At 42.4% G+C, this 18,643-nt stretch overlaps 1 protein-coding gene across 1 annotated transcript in view; it reads left to right on the forward strand.

Moving 5' to 3' along the window:
- igf2bp3 (insulin-like growth factor 2 mRNA binding protein 3) overlaps positions 1-18,643 on the forward strand; it is a 178,033-nt gene that overhangs the window by 153,091 nt on the left and 6,299 nt on the right. The window contains exons 11-14 of the mRNA XM_073024617.1: positions 2,950-3,069; positions 10,359-10,433; positions 15,093-15,224; positions 17,206-17,319. Coding sequence (XP_072880718.1) covers positions 2,950-3,069; positions 10,359-10,433; positions 15,093-15,224; positions 17,206-17,319 — 441 coding nt within the window. The remainder of the gene's footprint in view (positions 1-2,949; positions 3,070-10,358; positions 10,434-15,092; positions 15,225-17,205; positions 17,320-18,643) is intronic.

Here is an 18,643-nt window from a genome sequence, read left to right on the forward strand (position 1 = left end):
AGCCCTGGGAAAGAGCCTCTGACTACCCACACGATCAATGCCTCTCATCATCTTATAAACCTCTAACAGGTCACCTCTCATCCTCCGTTGCTCCAAGGAAAAAAGGCCAAGTTCACTCAATCTGTTCTCATAAGGCATACTTCTCCAGTCCAGGCAACATCCTTGTAAATCTCCTGTGCACTCTCTCTAGATTATCCACATCCATCCTGTAATGAAGTGACCAGAACTGAACACAGTACTCTTAAGTGCTGTCTAATTGATGTCTTATATAGTTATAACTAAAAAAAAAAGTCATTTAGAAGGTAAAGGTGGAATACGAAAGTAAGCTAGCCAGTAATATTAAGGAGGATAACAGAAGTTTCTTCAGATACATAAGGTGTAAAAGAGAAGTGAGAGTGGATACTGGACCACTGGAAAACAATGCTGGAGAGCTAGTAATGGGGGATAACGAAATAACAGATAACTGAATAAGTACTTTGCATCAGTCTTCATTGTGGAAGACACGAGCAGTATTCCTGATGAAGGGTCTCAGCCCGAATCATTGGCTACTCTTTTCTCACGGATGCTGCCTGACCTGCTGAGTTTTTCCAGCGTTGTGTACGTATTCTACGAGCAGTATGTTGGAAGTTCCAGTTATCAGGGGGCACGAAGTGTGTGAAGTTACCATAACTAGAGAGAAGTTTCTTAGGAAACTGAAAGGTCTGAAGGTAGATAAATCACCTGGACCAGATGGTGTCCACCCCAGAGTTCTGAAAGAAGCGGCTGAAGAGATCATAGAGGCATTAGTAATGGTGTTTAAAGAATGACTAGATACTGGAATGGTTCTGGAAAAATGGAAAATTGCAAATGTATCTCCACTCTTCAAGAAGGGAGAGAGGCAGAAGAAAGGAAATAATAGTCCAGTTAGTCTGACCTTAGTGGTTGGGAAGAGGTTGGAGTCAATCATTAAGGATGAAGTCTCAGGGTACTTGGCACATGATAAAATAGGCCATTTAAAGGGGAAATCTTGCCTGACAAATCCGTTGGAATTTTTTGAAGTAGTAACAAGCAGGATAGGCAAAGGAGTATTGGTTAATGGTGTGTACTTGGGATTTTCAGAAGGCCTTTCACAAGGTGTCCATAGTATTACAGGAAAAATTCTGGGATGGATAAAGCAGTGGCCAATTGGCAGGAGGCAAAGAGTGGGAATACAGGGAGCCTTTTTCAGTTGGCTACTGGTGACTAGTGGTGTTCCATAGGGGATTGTGTTGGGACCAATTCTTTTTACTTTAGATGTCAATCATTTGGATTATGGAATTGATGGCTTTTTTGCAAAGTTTGCAGATGATATGAAGATAGCTGGACGTGCAGGTAATTTTCAGGAAGTAGAGTAGCTACAGAAGGACTTGGACTGATTCGGAAATGGGCAAAGACATGGCAGATGGAATACAGTATTGGGAAGTGTATAGTCACGCTCTTTGATAAAAGAAATGAAAGCGTTGACTATTTTCTAAATGGAGAGAAAATGCAAAAAACTGAGGTGCAAAGGGACTTGGGAGTCCTTGTGCAGGATTCCCTAAAGGTTAATTTGCAGTCTGTGGTGAGGAAGGCAAGTGCAATGTTAGCATTCAGTTCAAGAGGACTAGAATGTAAAAGCAAGGAGGTAATGTTGAATCTTTATAAAACACTAACGTGCCCTCGCTTGGAGTATTGTGAGCAGATTTGAACCCATAAGAAAGGATATGCTGAAACTTGAGACAGTGCAGAGGAGGTTTACAAAAATGATTCCCGCATTGGATGGCTTGTCATATGAAGAGTGTCTGATGGCTCTGGGCCTGTATTCACTGGAATTCTGAAGAATGAGAGGTGACTTCTTTGAAACCCATTGAATGGTGCAACTCCTTGATAGAGTAGATGTGGAGAGGATGTTACTTATGGTGAAAGCGTCTAAGACCAAAGGACACAGCCTCAGAATAAAGGGTTGTCCTTTTAGAACGGAGATGAGGAAGAATTTCTTTAGCCAGAGAGTGGTGAATCTGTGGAACTCATTTCCACAGGCAGTTGTGGAGGCCAAACCTTTATGTATATTTAAAGCAGAGGTTGATAGATTCTTGATTGATCAGGACATGAAGAAATACAGGGAGAAGGCAGCAGATTGAGGCTGAGAGGAAAATTGGATCAGCCATGATGAAATGATTGAGGAGACTTGATGGGCCAGATAGCCTAATTTTGCTCCTATTATCTCATGGTCTTATGAAATGAACTGCTAGCACAAGAGATGAATGTGGGTTTGATTGCAACGTTTAAGAAGAATTTGGATAGTTACATGGATGGGAGGGGTATGGAGGACTATGGTCTGGGTGCAGGTCGATGGGGCTAGGCAGATTAATGGTTTGACATGGACTCGATGGGCCAAAGAGCCTATTTCTGTGCTGTGTTGTTCTATGGCTAATTCAAAAGTTGAATGAGACTGGATTGTTCAGTTCTCCAATAGATGTCACAGATTGATAATGCTGTGAGCAGTCTTCTGATTTATCTGGAACTTGATATTCAGTCTTGTGCATGGGTGTGTTGTAACAAAAGCCATTGTCCCCACATTAACTAATGATAGTTCATGAATTTGCAACAGCAGAGTGTTTTGTAAACAGTTAAATTTTAGAAATTCTGTTACAGGATATGTTTATTAAAGATGATCTATTTGAGCAGTACCATTGGAAAAAATTTCTATTGCTTTAGCTGTTGCTGTCTTTTTTTCCTAAAGGTACTGAAAATTTGATTTGAAAGACTACATTGTGTGTTTGTAGTGGAGGTGAGAATGTTGAAAGTAAATTGCATAAGATTGCAAGTGAAGTTGGTTCTTGTACATGGAATTGTGTGCAAATGTTTTTCTTGTATAAATGTTGCTTATGAATCTGAAGCTGTTTAATTATGCATTAATGCAAGTATGAAATGACTCTGTGTTCATTGCAGCAACAGTCAGAATCAGAGACCGTTCATGTGTTCATCCCTGCCCTGGCTGTAGGTGCAATTATTGGCAAGAAAGGACAACACATCAAACAACTGTCCCGTTATGCAGCTGCCTCCATTAAGGTAACTGAAATTATGTTGAAGTTTGCAGTAACGTTGCTGTTTGAGCTGTTCAGTAAAACAAATTGCAGAGATTTTGGAATGTAGAATTAAACAACTCATTAGCATGGAAACCCAACATTTAGTTTAGTTACAGTCTGTGCCAGTATGTTGCATTGTGACTTCCATACTTTCAAATGTTGCTGATAAATTAGCAGTATTGAATGACTTTAGTGATGCGTTAAATGTCCCTATGCATCGATAATTTTCTTCATTTGACAGCTCAGTTTTCAGCCGAAACACTAAGCCTTGTAAATTTTTCTTTAACCACCTATCTAAATGATTTGTGTTGCTGGGTAAGGTGTTGATCATTTGCTCTTATAATGTTTTTATCGTGTGGTCATGCTTTGTGAGAAGGAGATTCACATTGATTTCCAATAGAGGCAAATTTAAGCTGTTGGGTATGTTGAAATGAGTACATTTCATTTAAACCACATATTTGAGCAGATCCCCTGGTTTTCAGCATGCATGGAAATGAAGCTGCAATAACAACATGTAGGTAGCTGATCAATGGATTGTGGTTAGTTCAGGAATCAACATTTTGTACATTTTATCAGATTCAATTTGAGGGACCAAATATCAAACTGTTTCGTTGCTGGGGAATTGTATAGCCTGCTGGTAAACTGCCTGGGTCTATGAATCACAATGACAACTGGACCACTTGTGAAATTGGCTGTGAACCCTACCTTCACTTGCATCATTACCTCTTGGATCTACAAGGCTCTGTTCTGTCCTCATCAGTTCCGATCTGTTTTCTTGCCCTTAAAGTTGTCATGTGAAAACACAATGTTGGATTATTGACACTCCCTCTAATGAGATATTCCACCATTGCCCAAATATCAACTACTGCTAGACTTGACTATTCCAATATTGAGTTTATATTGTAACCTGCAGTAAGTCCCTCCTGTCCTCAACTCCATTCCCTGATGTAACCTGCAGTAGGTCCCTGCTGCCCCTCACTGTTTCCTGATGTAACTTGCGGTAGATTCTTCCTGGCCCCTCTCTCCGTTCTCTGATACAACCTGCGGTAGGTCCCTTCTGCCCCCACCCATTCAGACAGACATACTTTATTAATCCCGAGGGAAATTGGGTTTTGTTACAGTCGCACCAACCAAGAATAGTGTAGAAATATAGCAATATAAAACCATAAATAATTAAATAATAATAAGTAAATTATTCCAAGTGGAAATAAGTCCAGGACCAGCCTATTGGCTCAGGGTGTCTGACACTCTGAGGGAGGATTTGTAAAGTTTGATGGCCACAGGCAGGAACTCAGTGTTGCATCTCGGTGGAATGAGTCTCTGGCTGAACGTTCCATGATGTAACCAGCACTATGTCCCTCCTGCCCCTCACTCTGTTCTCAGATGGCACAGGCTCTTCACTAACCACCATCTCAGAATCAGACTCAGGTTTAATATCATTGGCATGGTTTAATATCACTGGCATATGTTGTGAAATTTGTTGTGTGGCAGCAGTACTATGCAATACATAATAAAAATTGAATTACAGTATCAAGAAATGTAGATGAGCTCAGGGCATGGATCCACACCTGAAATTATGATATTGTAGCCATTATTGAGACTTGATTTCAGGAAGTGCAAGACTAGCAGCTCAATATTCTGGAGTTCCATTGTTTTCGGCATGACAGATAGAAAGATACTTCATTGATTCCAAAGGAAATTGCAGTGTCACAGTAGCATTAGAAGTGCACAGACATACAAATATGCAAATATTAGAAGAGAAGAATGAAAGAATGGGGGGGGGGGGTGGGGAAGTTACCTCAAAATTTCTTAACAGGAGTGGGGTCAGTACTTCACCGGGTCTAAATTGACTCATTATAGAGCATAATGGCTGAGGGTAAGAATGACCTCATAGAGTGCTCTTTGGAGCAGCGCAGTTGTCTTAGTCTGTTACTGAAATTGCTTCTTTGTTCAGCCAAGGTGGCATGCAGAGGAAGAGAAACATTGTCCAGAATTGCCAGGATTTTCTGTAGGGTCCTTCGTTTTAACACAGCCTCCAGTGTGTCCAGTTTGACTCCTATAACAGAGCCAGCCTTTCTAAACTGTTTATTCAGCTTGTTGGCATCACCTGTGTTGATGCCATTGCCCCAGCACGCTACTGCATAGAAGATTGTACTGGCAACAATAGATTAGTAGAACATGTGAAGGAGAGGCCGGCATACTCCAAAGGACCTCAATCTCCTCAGGAAGTGGAGATGACTCTAGCTCTTCTTGTACACAGTCTCAGTGTTGGAGCTCCACTCATCTGTCATGTAGGTGCACCCCCAAGTACTTGTAGATCCTCACCACATCCATGTCCTCACCATCAAGAGTAACAGGGAACAATACAGGCTTAGTCTTCCTAAAGTCCATCACCATCTCCTTTGTCTTACTGATATTGAACATAGAATAGTACAGTACATTACAGGCCCTTTGGCCCACAATGTTGTGCTGATCCTCAAACCCTGCCTCCCATATAACCCCCCCCCCCCACCTTAAATTCCTCCAAATACCTGTCTAGTAGTCTCTTAAACTTCACTAGTGTATCTGCCTCCACCACTGACTCAGGCAGTGCATTCCACACACCAACCACTCTCTGAGTGAAAAACCTTCCTCTAATATCCCCCTTGAATTTCCCTCCCCTTACCTTAAAGCCATGTCCTCTTGTACTGAGCAGTGGTGCCCTGGGGAAGAGGTGCTGGCTGTCCACTCTGTCTATTCCTCTTAATATCTTGTACACCTCGATCATTTCTCCTCTCATCCTCCTCCTCTCCAAAGAGTAAAACCCGAGCTCCCTTAATCTCTGATCATAATCCATATTCTCTAAACCAGGCAGCATCCTGGTAAATCTCCTCTGTACACTTTCCAATGCTTCCACATCCTTCCTATACTGAGGTGACCAGAACTGGACATAGTACTCCAAGTGTGGCCTAACTAGAGTTTTATAGAGCTGCATCATTACATCGTGTCTCTTAATCTCTATCCCTCGATTTATGAAAGCTAACATCCCATAAGCTTTCTTAACTATCCTATCTACCTGTGAGGCAACTTTCAGGGATCTGTGGACATGTACCCCCAGATCCCTCTGCTCCTCCACACTACCAAGTATCCTGTCATTTACTTTGTACTCTGCCTTGGAGTTTGTCCTTACAAAGTGTACCACCTCCCACTTCTCCAGGTTGAACTCCATCTGCCACTTCTCAGCCCACTTCTGCATCCTATCAGTGTGTCTCTGCAATTCTCAACAATCCTCTACACTATCTACAACACCACCAACCTTTGTGTTGTCTGCAAACTTGCCAACCCACCCTTCTACCCCCACATCCAGGTCGTTAATAAAAATCACAAAAAGTAGAGGTCCCAGAACAGATCCTTGTGGGACACCACTAGTCACAACCCTCCAATCTGAATGTACTCCCTCCACCACAACCATCTGCCTTCTGCAGGCAAGCCAATTCTGAATCCACCTGGCCAAACTTCCCTGGATCCCATGCCTTCTGACTTTCTGAATAAGCATACCATGTGGAACCTTGTCAAATTCCTTTCTAAAGTCCATGTAGATCACATCCACTGCACTACCCTCATCTATATGCCTGGTCACCACCTCAAAGAATTCTATCAGGCTTGTTAGGCACGATCTGCCCTTCACAAAGCCATGCTGACTGTCCCTGATCAGACCATGATTCTCTAAATGCCCATAGATCCTATCTCTAAGAATCTTTTCCAACAGCTTTCCCACCACAGACGTAAGGCTCACTGGTCTATAATTACCCAGACTATCCCTACTACCTTTTTTGAACAAGGGGACAACATTCGCCTCCCTCCAATCCTCCGGTACCATTCCCGTGGACAACGAGGACATAAAGATCCTAGCCAGAGGTTCAGCAGTCTCTTCCTTTGCCTCGTGGAGCAGCCTGGGGAATATTCTGTCAGGCCCCGGGGACTTATCCGTCCTAATGTATTTTAACAACTCCAACACCTCCTCTCCCTTAATATCAACATGCTCCAGGACATCAACCTCACTTATATTGTCCTCACCGTCATCAAGTTCCCTTTCATTGGTGAATACCAAAGAGAAGTGTAACCCCCTGGGTCGCCTCAGGCTCGCTCAGCTCGTTCTCGTCTAGGGGGAGCAGCCTTCGGCCCCGCCAAACTGGGTAATCAGCTGGTGTGGATGCTGTGTGATGTCCCCGCCTCGCCCATAAACAGACAGTACACCATATGCGATTTAAATGAGTACAATTTATAAAGGTTACTATAACTAAGTGATTAATAACGATACAGTATATATGAAGGAAAAAAAATAAAGAAAAGGCGCCAAACTTATCAAAGTCCAAACCACTTCGTGCACAACCGTTGGAGTTCAATTACTGAAGTCTTCTGGCCTCCATTCAATCCCCTCCGAACTCCTCGACTCACAGCTCTGGACCACCCGAAGTGGTCAACCAAGCACATCTATCCTCGTCTCCTCTCCTCAGGGTACCTCCTGGCCTTGGACCCCTGCTTGGGGTCCGTTCCTCGCCCAGCTTACAGCATCGCGTCCTCTCTCTCTCCCCCCCTCGCGCCGACTCCCCAAAAGCCCGCCAACAATAGCTTACAGACTCAGAAGAAAGAACAACATTAATCCCAATTGGTTAACAAAGGAATACAATTCTCGTTAATCAGTAAATTTTAACCCAAACAAGCTTCCAGCACTCTCGCAACAAAGAAGCATTCCTACTTTTAACAAAACAAAGAAGCCATTTTCGATTAACATACACAGTAACAAAGAAAAAGAAGATACCCCCTTTACAGAAGTATTCATTGAGGACCTCGCTCACTTCTTCAGCCTCCAGGCACATCTTCCCACTTTTATCTCTAATCGGTCCTACCTTCACTCCTGTCATCCTTTTGTTCTTCACATAATTGAAGAATGCCTTGGGGTTTTCCTTTACCCTACTCACCAAGGCCTTCTCATGCCCCCTTCTTGCTCTTCTCAGCCCCTTCTTCTCCTTTCTTGCTACCCTATATTCATCAATAGACCCATCTGATCCTTGCTTCCTAAACCTCATGTATGCTGTCTTCTTCCACCTGACTAGATTTTCCACTTCACTTGTCACCCTACCATTCTTTATCTTCCTCACTGGGACAAATTTATCCCTAACATCCTGCAAGAGATCCTTAAACACTGACCACATGTCCATAGTACATTTCCCTGCAAAAACATCATCCCAATTCACACCCACAAGTTCTAGCCTTATAGCCTTGTAATTTGCCCTTCGCGAATTAAAATTTTTCCTGTCCTTTCTGATTCTATCCTTTTCCATGATAATGCTAAAGGTCAGGGAGCGGTGGTCATTGTCCCCCAGATGCTTACCCACTGACAGATCTGTGACCTGACCCGGTTCGTTACCTAATACTAGATCTAGTATGGCATTCCCTCTAGTCAGCCTGTCAACATACTGTGACAGGAATCCATCCTGGACACACTTAACAAACTCTGCCCCATCTAAACCCTTGGAACTAAACAAGTGTCAATCAATATTAGGGAAGTTGAAGTCATCCATGATAACAACCCTGTTATTTTTGCACCTTTTCCAAAATCTGCCTCCCAATCTGCTCCTCGGTATCTCTGCTGCTACCGGGGGCCTATAGAATACCCCCAGTAGAGTAACTGCTCCCTTCCTGTTCTGCAGATGATTTAGCTTGTGCACCATTTGATAACTTCCTGCACCAGGTCCCTATATTCACCCTCTCACCCTCAACTATTGATGAGTTGTCAGAGAATTTCTGCAGATGACATGGCTCTGTTGTGTCTGAAGTCTGAGGTATACAGGGTAAACAGGAAGGGAGCCGATACAGTTCCCTGTGGGGCCCCAGTGCTGCTTATAGCCATATCTGACACAAGCTCTGAAGCCGCACAAACTGTGGTCTGCCGGTCAGGTAGTCCATTATCCAGAATACAATGGAGGTGCCAATCTGTACTGAACAGAGCTTCTCCCCTCAGCAATGAGGGCTGCATGGTTTTGAAGGTACTTGAGAAATCAAAAACATAATCCTTACAGTGCTGCCCCGTTTATCCAAATGGTTTGGCACAGACTAGATGGGCCGAATCGCCTGTTTCTGAGCTGTAACTTTCTGGCTGTGAGTTCGCATCAGCCAGTTGGTTTCAGAAGTCACATAATTAGTTAATTGGAGATTTGGTTTCGGAGATCTGTGTGCAGTCAAGGTGCTTCAATTTATTGTAGTGAAATACACCTGTATTTGGAAGGTCCAACTACTGGTGAGTCAGTATCCTGGCAAAAACTGCACCATGTGGACACGAACTCTCCAAGCAACTCTGTAAAAAGGTTATTGAAAAGCACAAGCCAATAGATGGATACAAGCAAATTTTCAAGTCACTGAATGTCCTTTGGAATACAGTTAAGTCAGTCATCTAGAAATGGAAAGAATATGGCACAGCTGTAGATTTGCCAAGAGTAGACTGTCCTTAAAAACTGGGAGACCATGCAAGAAGGGGACTAGTGAGGGAAATCACCAAGAGACCTATGACAACTCTGAAGGAGTTACAAGCTTCAGTGGCTGAGATGGGAGAGACTACACATACATCTGTTGCCTGGGTGCTTCACCAGTCACTGCTTTATGGGAGAGTGGCAAAAAGAAAAGCTGACATGAAATCTCAGCTAGAGTTTCCCAGAAGGCATGTGAGAGACTCTGACATCAGCTGGAAGTAGGTTCTATGGTCTAATGAAACCACAATTAAGCTTTTTAGCCTTGCTATTGGTTTTATTTTAGTAATCTATAATTTGGTTTTGCATTGTACTGCTACTGCAAAGCAATGAATTTTGAGGTATACAGCAAGTATAATAACTCAAGTTTCTGATTCTTGGATCTCTTGTAATCTCCCCCAGCTCCGTGATCATGCAGATCCTTTTGAATTTACTGATGGTCCTGCCTTAGCCACCCAGGTCGTCAGTATGGAAACCATTTCACCTTTCAGCATATTCCTCAGCTGATTCTTTACCCCAACATTTGGTCAATTATATAAATTATTTTCTGGATTTTGTGTTGTTTGATATCATTTTAGTGAATCATCTTGGGTTTGGATTGTGTCGCAGAAAGTTGATATGGTGAAATTAAGGATTAAGGTTTAATTGTGATGTGTATGAGCTCATGGTATACAGAGTTGCAATGAAATGCTTGCTGTTATAGTTCTGTACACCACCATTCTTCCCTTACAAGGAACTTCTGGTACTGATGCATGTTGTATTGCAGATCGCTCCTGCAGAAGGTCCTGATGCGAAACAACGGATGGTGATTATTACAGGGCAGCCTGAAGCTCAATTTAAGGTGAATGATCACAGAAATTGTGTAAATTGGCATGAAGTAAGGTTTCTTCCTGCACAACTTCTGAACTGCCTCTAGTCCCAAGCCACACATCTTCAAATCTATTATTTGTGCATAAACTAAAGACTAATCATTGACGATAGAGTGGAAAAAACTTGTACGCTGTTCATACATATTGGATCATTGCCACAGTGCACTGAGGTAGAACAAGGTAAAACAACAGAATGCAGAATAAAGTTACAGTAATAAAGTACAGACCAGACAATCAGGTGCAAAATCATAACGGTGAGGTCAAGAATCCATCTCATATTGGATTATGCCTTTGAAATAAATTAATGTAAGTGTTATTGTTTATATAAATTGCTGTCCATTTGAATACTACAGTCATCTAAGTTGTTCTGGAGTCATTATCAAATGCTCAAATTAGCTGTGGCAGTTTGTGGTGTTAATTTAGCACCCTTCAACTCACCACTGATTTTATCTGGGGGGAAGGGGTTAATGTTAATGACAAATCGCTGTTCAGTTTTATTCCCTGAATGCCACCCTACGGTGGTGAAATCTCAGCCAGTCATAACCTGGTGCATCTAATAGCATTTATTGATCATAAGACATAGGAGCAGAATTAGGCCAATTGGCCCATTGCCATTCAATCAAGGCTGATCTTTCTTTCCCTCCTCAGTCTCACTCCCTGGCCTTATCCTTGTAACCTTTGATGCCGTGTCCAATCAAGATCCTATCAATCTCTGCCTTAATTATACCCAACAACCTGGCCTCCAAAGCTACTTGTGGTAACACTGGAGCTGCAGCTTGATGACCTACAGCTTATTAGGGAAAGTGAACAGGAGTTACAGGGAATTAGTCACCCCGAGGCTGCAGGTGTCCGATAAGTGGGTGACAGTCAGGGTAGCAAGGGAAAGAGCTCAGATGGTAGAGAGCACCCTGTGGATATCCCCCTCAGTAGTTGTTATCTAGTTTTAGATACAGTTGAGGGAGATAACCTGACAGAGGATGACCACACTGATCGGGTCTCTGGCATTGAGCCTGGTTCCATGGTGCAGAAGGGAAAGAAGAAGAGGAATGCCATAGTCATAGGGGATTCCACAGTGAGAGGAACAGACAGGAGGTTCTGTTAGCCTGATAGAGATACCCGCATGGTGTGCTGCCTCCCAGGTGCCAGGGTACAGGATGTCTCGGATCAGGTGCAGAGTATTTTGAAGAGAGAGGGTGGACAGCCAGTCTTGGTACACGTTGGTACCAATGACGTAGGTAGAAAAAGGGAGGAGGTTCTGAAGAGAGAATTCAGGGAGTTGGGTAGAAAGCTTAAAAGCAGGACCTGTAGGGTAGTAGTCTCAGGATTGCTGCCTGTGCCATGTGCTAGTGAGTGCAAGTACAGCATGATCAGACGTATTAATGTGTGGTTGAGAGACTGGTGAAGGGGGCAGGGCTTCAGATTCCTGGATCACTGGGGCCTCTTCTTGGGAGAGATATGACCTGTACATAAAGGACAGGTTACACCTGAACCCAAAGGGTCCAATATCCTAGCAGGCTCATTTAATAGAGCTGTTAGGGAGGTTTTAAACTGATTTGGCAGGGGGCTGGGAACAGAAGTGATAAGGCTGAGGAAAGGGAAAACAGAAATAAATCAAAGATGGTGTGCAACAGAGATTATAGAAAGGACAGGCAGGAGATGAGGCATAATTACAGCCAATGTGATGAGTTACAGGGCAATAGAGGCATATTGCAGTTAAAACAGAAAGCAATAAATACTGGACTGAGAGTGTTGTATTTGAATGAACCTGGCATAAGAAGTAAAATGTATGATCTTGAAATTCAGCTGCAGATTGGCAAGTATGTATAAGATGATGAGAGGCATTGATCGTGTGGATAGTCAGAGGCTTTTTCCCAGGGCTGAAATGCCTGCCACAAGAAGGCACAGGTTTAAGGTGCTTGGGAGTAGGTCAGGAGATGTCAGGGGTAGGTTTTTTATGCAGAGAGTGGTGAGTGCGTGGAATGGGCTGCCAGCAACGGTGGTGGAGGCGGATACAATAGGGTCTTTCAAGAAACTCCTGGATAGGTACATGGAGCTTAGAAAAATAGAGGGCTATGGGTAACCCTAGTAATTTCTAAGGTAGGGACATGTTCAGCACAACTTTGTGGGCTGAAGGGCCTGTACTGTGCTGTAGGTTTTCTATGTTTATGTGATGTTCCGGCCATCTCTGAAACTTGGCTAAACGATGGCTGCCATTGGGAGCTGAACATCCAAGGATATATGGCGTATCAGAAAGATAGATTAGTTGGCAGAGGGGGTGGTGTGGCTCTGTGTATGAAATAATATTTCAATCATTGGAAAGAGATGACGTAGGATTAGAAGGTGTAGAGTCTCTATGGGTTGAGTTAAGAAATGGTAAGGATAAAAGGACCCTAATGGCCGTTGTATACAGGCCTCCAAACAGCAGGCGGGATGTGGATTACAAATTACAGCAGGAGATAGAAAAGGTGTGTCAGAAGGGCAATGTTATGATAATCATTGGGGATTTTAACATGGAAGTGGATTGGGGAAACCAGGTCAGTACTGGACCTCAAGAGAGAGAATTTGTAGAATGTCTGAGGGATAGCGCTTTAGAAAAGCTTGTTGAGCCCACTTGGGGATCGGCTGTGCTGGAAGGTGCTCAGGAAGCTTAATGGTCTGAGGGTGGATAAATCTCCTGGATCTGATGGAATGCACCCTTGGGTTCTGAAGGAAGTAGCTGGAGAGATTGCAGAGGTGTTAACGCTGATCTTTCAATAATCAATAGATTCTGGCATTGTACCGGATGACTGGAAAATTGCAGATGTTACTCTGCTATTTAAGAAGGATGGGAGGCAGCAGAAAGGAAACTTATAGACCTTTTAGTCTGACATCAGTGGATGGGAAGTTGTTGGAATCGATTGTTAGGGATGAGATTACTGAGTACCTGGAGGCACATAGCAAGATAGGCCAAAGCCAGCATGGTTTCCTGAAAGGAGGATCCTGCCTGACTAACCTACTGCAATTCGTTGAGTAAGTTACAAGCAGGGTAGACAAAGGAGATACAATAGACATTGTGTACTTGGATTTTCAGAAAGCCTTTGACAAGGTGCCACACATGAGGCTGCTTAGCAAGATAAGAGCCTATAGAATTACAGGGAAGTTAGTAGCGTGGGTGGAGCATTGGCTGGTCGGCAGAAAACAGTGGAAATAAAGGGATCCTATTCTGGCTGGCTGCCGGTTACCAGTGGAGTTACACTGGGGTCAGTATTGGGACTGTTACATTTTACGATGTATGTCAATGATTTGGACTACGGTATCAAGGGATTCTCTGGCCTTATTTTCTAGCAGTCCTATATCCACTTTCATCTTTTACTTTTTATATATTTGAAAACACCTTTTTCTATCGTCCTTGATAATGTTTGTTAGCTTGCTTTCATATTTCATCTACTCCCTCCTAATGATTATTTTAGTTACTTTCTGTAGGCTTTTAAAAGCCATTCATAGACACTCTTTAACTAACTGATTTTCCCAATCTACCTGCATGTTAAAATTTCCCATGACAATCATAACATTGCCCTTTTGGCACACCTTTCTATTTCCCATTGTAACCTGTGGTCCACATCCCCGCCACTGTTGGGAGGCCTATACATAACTGCCATCAGGGTCCTTTTATCCTTGTAGATTCTTAACTGAACCCACAACTCATCTTCCGATCCTATGTCACATCTTTCTAAAGATTTGGAGCCAATCTTTACCAGCAGATCCACGTCATCCCCTCTGCCTACCTTCCTATCCTTCGGATACAGTGTGTATCCTTGGATGTTCAGCTCCCAACTAGAACCGTCCTTCAGTCACGCTTCAGTTTTGGCCACGTTACACCCACAATCTGTAACAGTGCAACAAGGTCATCCACCTTAGTTCTTAAACTCCATGCATTGAGATATAAAACTTTGAGTACTGTATTTGCTCCCCTTTTTGATTCTGCATCCCTGCCTGCTGCAATTTTGTCCTCTCATCTGCCTGCCTTTCCTGACAGTTTGACTGCATGCTATCTTTGTTTTTTACCATCTGTCCTATCTAGAGTCACTTCGCTCTGGTTGGCATCGCCCTGCCGAGTTAGTTTAAACCCTCCCCAGCAGCTCTAACAAACCAGCCCATGAGAATATTGGCTCCCCCTCGGGTTCAGGTTCAACAATGGCCACTCCGCTTGTCCCTTCTGTACTTTTATTTACTCCTCTGTGCGCTACTCCCGCCACTGATTGGGCCGCCGGAATGACACTGAACACCCGTGAAGCTCTCCTTTTAAACAAGTGTTGCCAACCTGCTGAAACCTCCTGGCTGTGTGGTGCTTCCACCACTGATTGGGACACCAGAATGACCTTTGGGTGACCTTTATTTTCCTGAAAATTGTGCAACAGTAAAGGTTGCAACAGTACTACAAATGACGTTTTCTACAAATTCAGGCCTGCATTAAATTTGAAATGAGACCTAAAGTTCTCGTCATTGTGCTAAATCTGGGCATATTGAATTGGGGACTGATAGAATAATACCTGCATCCAGCCTCAGTTTTCAGTAAAGTTATTTAGCTGTTAGAGTAAGAAAGCAAGCTCAGATTTTGGATGGGCACTTCTACCATGTGTTTTGTTATTTAGGCACAAGGAAGAATCTATAGTAAACTCAAAGAAGAGAACTTCTTCGGACCCAAAGAAGAGGTGAAATTAGAGACCCATATTAAAGTGCCATCCCATGCTGCTGGTAGAGTTATTGGGAAAGGAGGTAAAACGGTGAGTGCTGGGCTATTACTGTGTGTGTGTTTGGGCTGTAATGTAAATTCACCTTGTGGCCTTCAACATAAATCAGGATGCATCATTTACCCACTCACTTTGCAAACTTAGATGGGACCATATGATCTGTTTCATGTCATTACAAATTTTTTTTATCATCTGCAGATATCAAAAACACAACTCCCAGCTTGTCACATTTCTCCATACCCCCCTCTCCCGTTAGAAATCTCTGCTGAATATTATTGATTTTATTGGGTCAGCTTGAACAGCAGTCGAAGGATCCCTGATTGATGACGGCACCTAATGGTCTGCCAGGGCTGTAGACAAGAAGCCCAAACTGAATTCCTCTTTCCCAAGTTGTTTCCTCTTCAAGCCCTCCTGACAATTAATGACGTCAAAAGGCCTTTTCCACTGTCTTAGTGTCAAGATAATAAATTATTGCATTTATGTTGGATTAAAAAAAAACTTGTGTAAATTTTAATGCATACTTAGTGGCCACTTTATTAGGCACCTTGTGTACCTAATAGTGGCCGCTGAGTACATGTTGGTGTTCTTCTGAACGCTACAATTGTAACATGTGGTTATTTAAGTTATTGTCACCTTCCTGTCAGTTTGGCCATTCTCTGACCTCTCTCATTAACAAGGTGTCTTTGCCCGCAGAATTGCTGCTTGCTGGATGTTTTTCTTTGTTTTGCACCATTCTGTGTAAACCAGAGACTGAAGAAGATCAGCAGTTTCTGTGATGCTCAAATAACCCTATCTACCATTCATTCCATGGTCAAAGTCACTCGCATCACATTTCTTCCCCACTCTGATGTTTGGTCTGAACAACAGTTGAACGTATTGACCATGTCCACATGCTTTTATGCATTAAGTTGCTGCCATATGATTCTCTAATTAGATAATTGCAATATCGAACAGGTGTCAGTATTAAAGTGGCCACTGAATGTATCAGAAAGTACATTACTGCCGGTTCCATTTTATTGAAGATTTGCAACCCTGTCAAGTAATGGGGGTCATGTGAGATGAGTTGACCCCATACTTCTGTATATTAAAAAATCCTGGGCCTATTGGTAAGTCCAGGTGTACCAGTGTGCACATGAAGTGTGTGTTGATGTTGGCACTGCAGCTACACTGGCACTTCTGAACAGAATGGCTGTTAATTTTTGGCACAATCTCATACCATCTCTGCCTCATTGCTTTGTTATCTAATCTTTCAGAAGATTCTAACACATTGGTAATTGATTTGTTATTGTCGCATGTCTTGAAATAGAGTGAAACGTTAGCTTCAGCATTCAAGATAATTTGTTTGTAGTCTGAGTTCTCTTTGCCACTTTGCAAAATTGGTGTTCTCCACTTGTTTTTTTTTCTGCTTAAATTTATATTTGGAAGCTTTTCCTTTCTTCTTTTGTTCATGTATTGTCTGTAATTGTGCAATTTTTACTTTAAATGTTTCATTTCAAATACTGTTCCTTGCCTTCTCCCTCATCTCCTCATTAGAAGGCCTAGAGTTGTTTACAGTACTTGTTGGTGATCCTTCATTTGGAGTCCTTAAGGAGATCTGCAGATAATTTTTAAAAACCGTCATCCTCTTAAGTTTCTTTAATTCTGTTTCTGGTTCCAGTTATGGTGCTAATTCCAAACTTTTCAGCTGTGATGACATTCTGTTCATAATCTTTCAATATTCAATGGTCTTGTGACAGTTGAGTAATTACATAACAATTTGTCTTCTATTTCTGATGTTTAAAGCCACTTGTATTCAAATCCTGTAAATCAAGCTGCTACATTAAATTTTAAGTTATTTTATCTATAAACATTATCTAGCTCAACACTTTGGGTAAGGGCACAACTTAAATATTGTCATGCCGAGCTGAGCCAGCCACAAAGCTTCAATGTGCTTTAAAAACTGAACTAATCTAGTATTTTTAAAGTTGGGTCAGGAATGAATAAGTGGGAGTAAAGTTTTCTGTGTTTTTGAAAGGTAAATGAACTGCAGAATCTGACAAGTGCAGAAGTGGTCGTTCCTCGGGATCAAATGCCAGATGAAAATGATCAGGTCATTGTAAAAATAACTGGTCATTTCTTTGCAAGTCAGGTAAAATTTTTATTTCCATGATTAATTTCTTGATTTGTATTTTCACAAGGGGTATAACATACAGTGGCATGCAGAAGTTTGGGCACCCCTGGTCAAAATTTCTGTTACTGTGAATAGTTAAGTGAGTAGAAGATGAACTGATCTCCAAAAGTCATAAAGTTAAAGATGAAACATTCTTTTCAACATTTTAAGCAAGATTAGTGTATTATTTTTGTTCTGTACAATTTTAGACTGAGAGAAAAAAGGAAAGGAGCACCATGCAAAAGTTTGAGCACCCCAAGAGATTTGAGCTCTCAGATAACTTTTACCAAGGTCTCAGACCTTAATTAGCTTGTCAGGGCTATGGCTTGTTCACAGTTATCATTAGGAAAGGCCAGGTGATGCAAATTTCAAAGCTTTATAAATACCCTGTCTCCTCAAACCTTGTCCCAACAATCAGCAGCTGCCTAGCACTCTCAAAATTAAAATAAATGATGCCCACAAAGCAGGAGAAGGTTATAAGAAGATAGCAAAGCATTTTCAGGTAGCCGTTTCCTCAGTTCGTAATGTAATTAAGAAATGGCAGTTAACAGGAACGGTGGAGGTCAAGTTGAGGTCTGGAAGACCAAGAAAACTTTCCGAGAGAACTGCTCGTAGAATTGCTAGAAAGGCAAATCAAAACCCCCGTTAGACTACAAAAGACCTTCAGGAAGATTTAGCAGACTCTGGAGTGGTGGTCCACTGTTCTACTGTGCAGCGACACCTGCACAAATATGACCTTCATGGAAGAGTCATCAGAAGAAAACCTTTCCTGCGTCCTCACCACAAAATTCAGCATCAGAAGTTTGCAAAGGTACATCTAAACAAGCCTGATGCATTTTGGAAACAAGTCCTGTGGACTGATGAAGTTAAAATAGAACTTTTTGGCCGCAATGAGCAAAGGTATGTTTGGAGAAAAAATGGTGCAGAATTTCATGAAAAGAACACCTCTCCAACTGTTAGGCACAGGGGTGGATCGATCATGCTTTGGGCTTGTGTTGCAGCCAGTGGCATGGGGAACATTTCACTGGTAGAGGGAAGAATGAATTCAATTAAATACCAGCAAAATCTGGAAGCAAACATCACACCGTCTGTTTAAAAAAAACTGAAGATGAAAAGAGGATGACTTCTACAACAGGATAATGATCCTAAACACACCTCAAAATCCACAATGGACTACCTCAAGAGGCGCAAGCTGAGAATTTTGCCATGGCCCTCACAGTCCCCTGACCCTAAACATCATCGAAAATCTGTGGATAGACCTCAAAAGAGCAGTGCATGAAAGACGGCCCAAGAATCTCACAGA

Source organism: Hemitrygon akajei, chromosome 20 (genome assembly GCF_048418815.1).
Source record: "Hemitrygon akajei chromosome 20, sHemAka1.3, whole genome shotgun sequence".
Lineage (NCBI taxonomy): Eukaryota > Metazoa > Chordata > Chondrichthyes > Myliobatiformes > Dasyatidae > Hemitrygon > Hemitrygon akajei.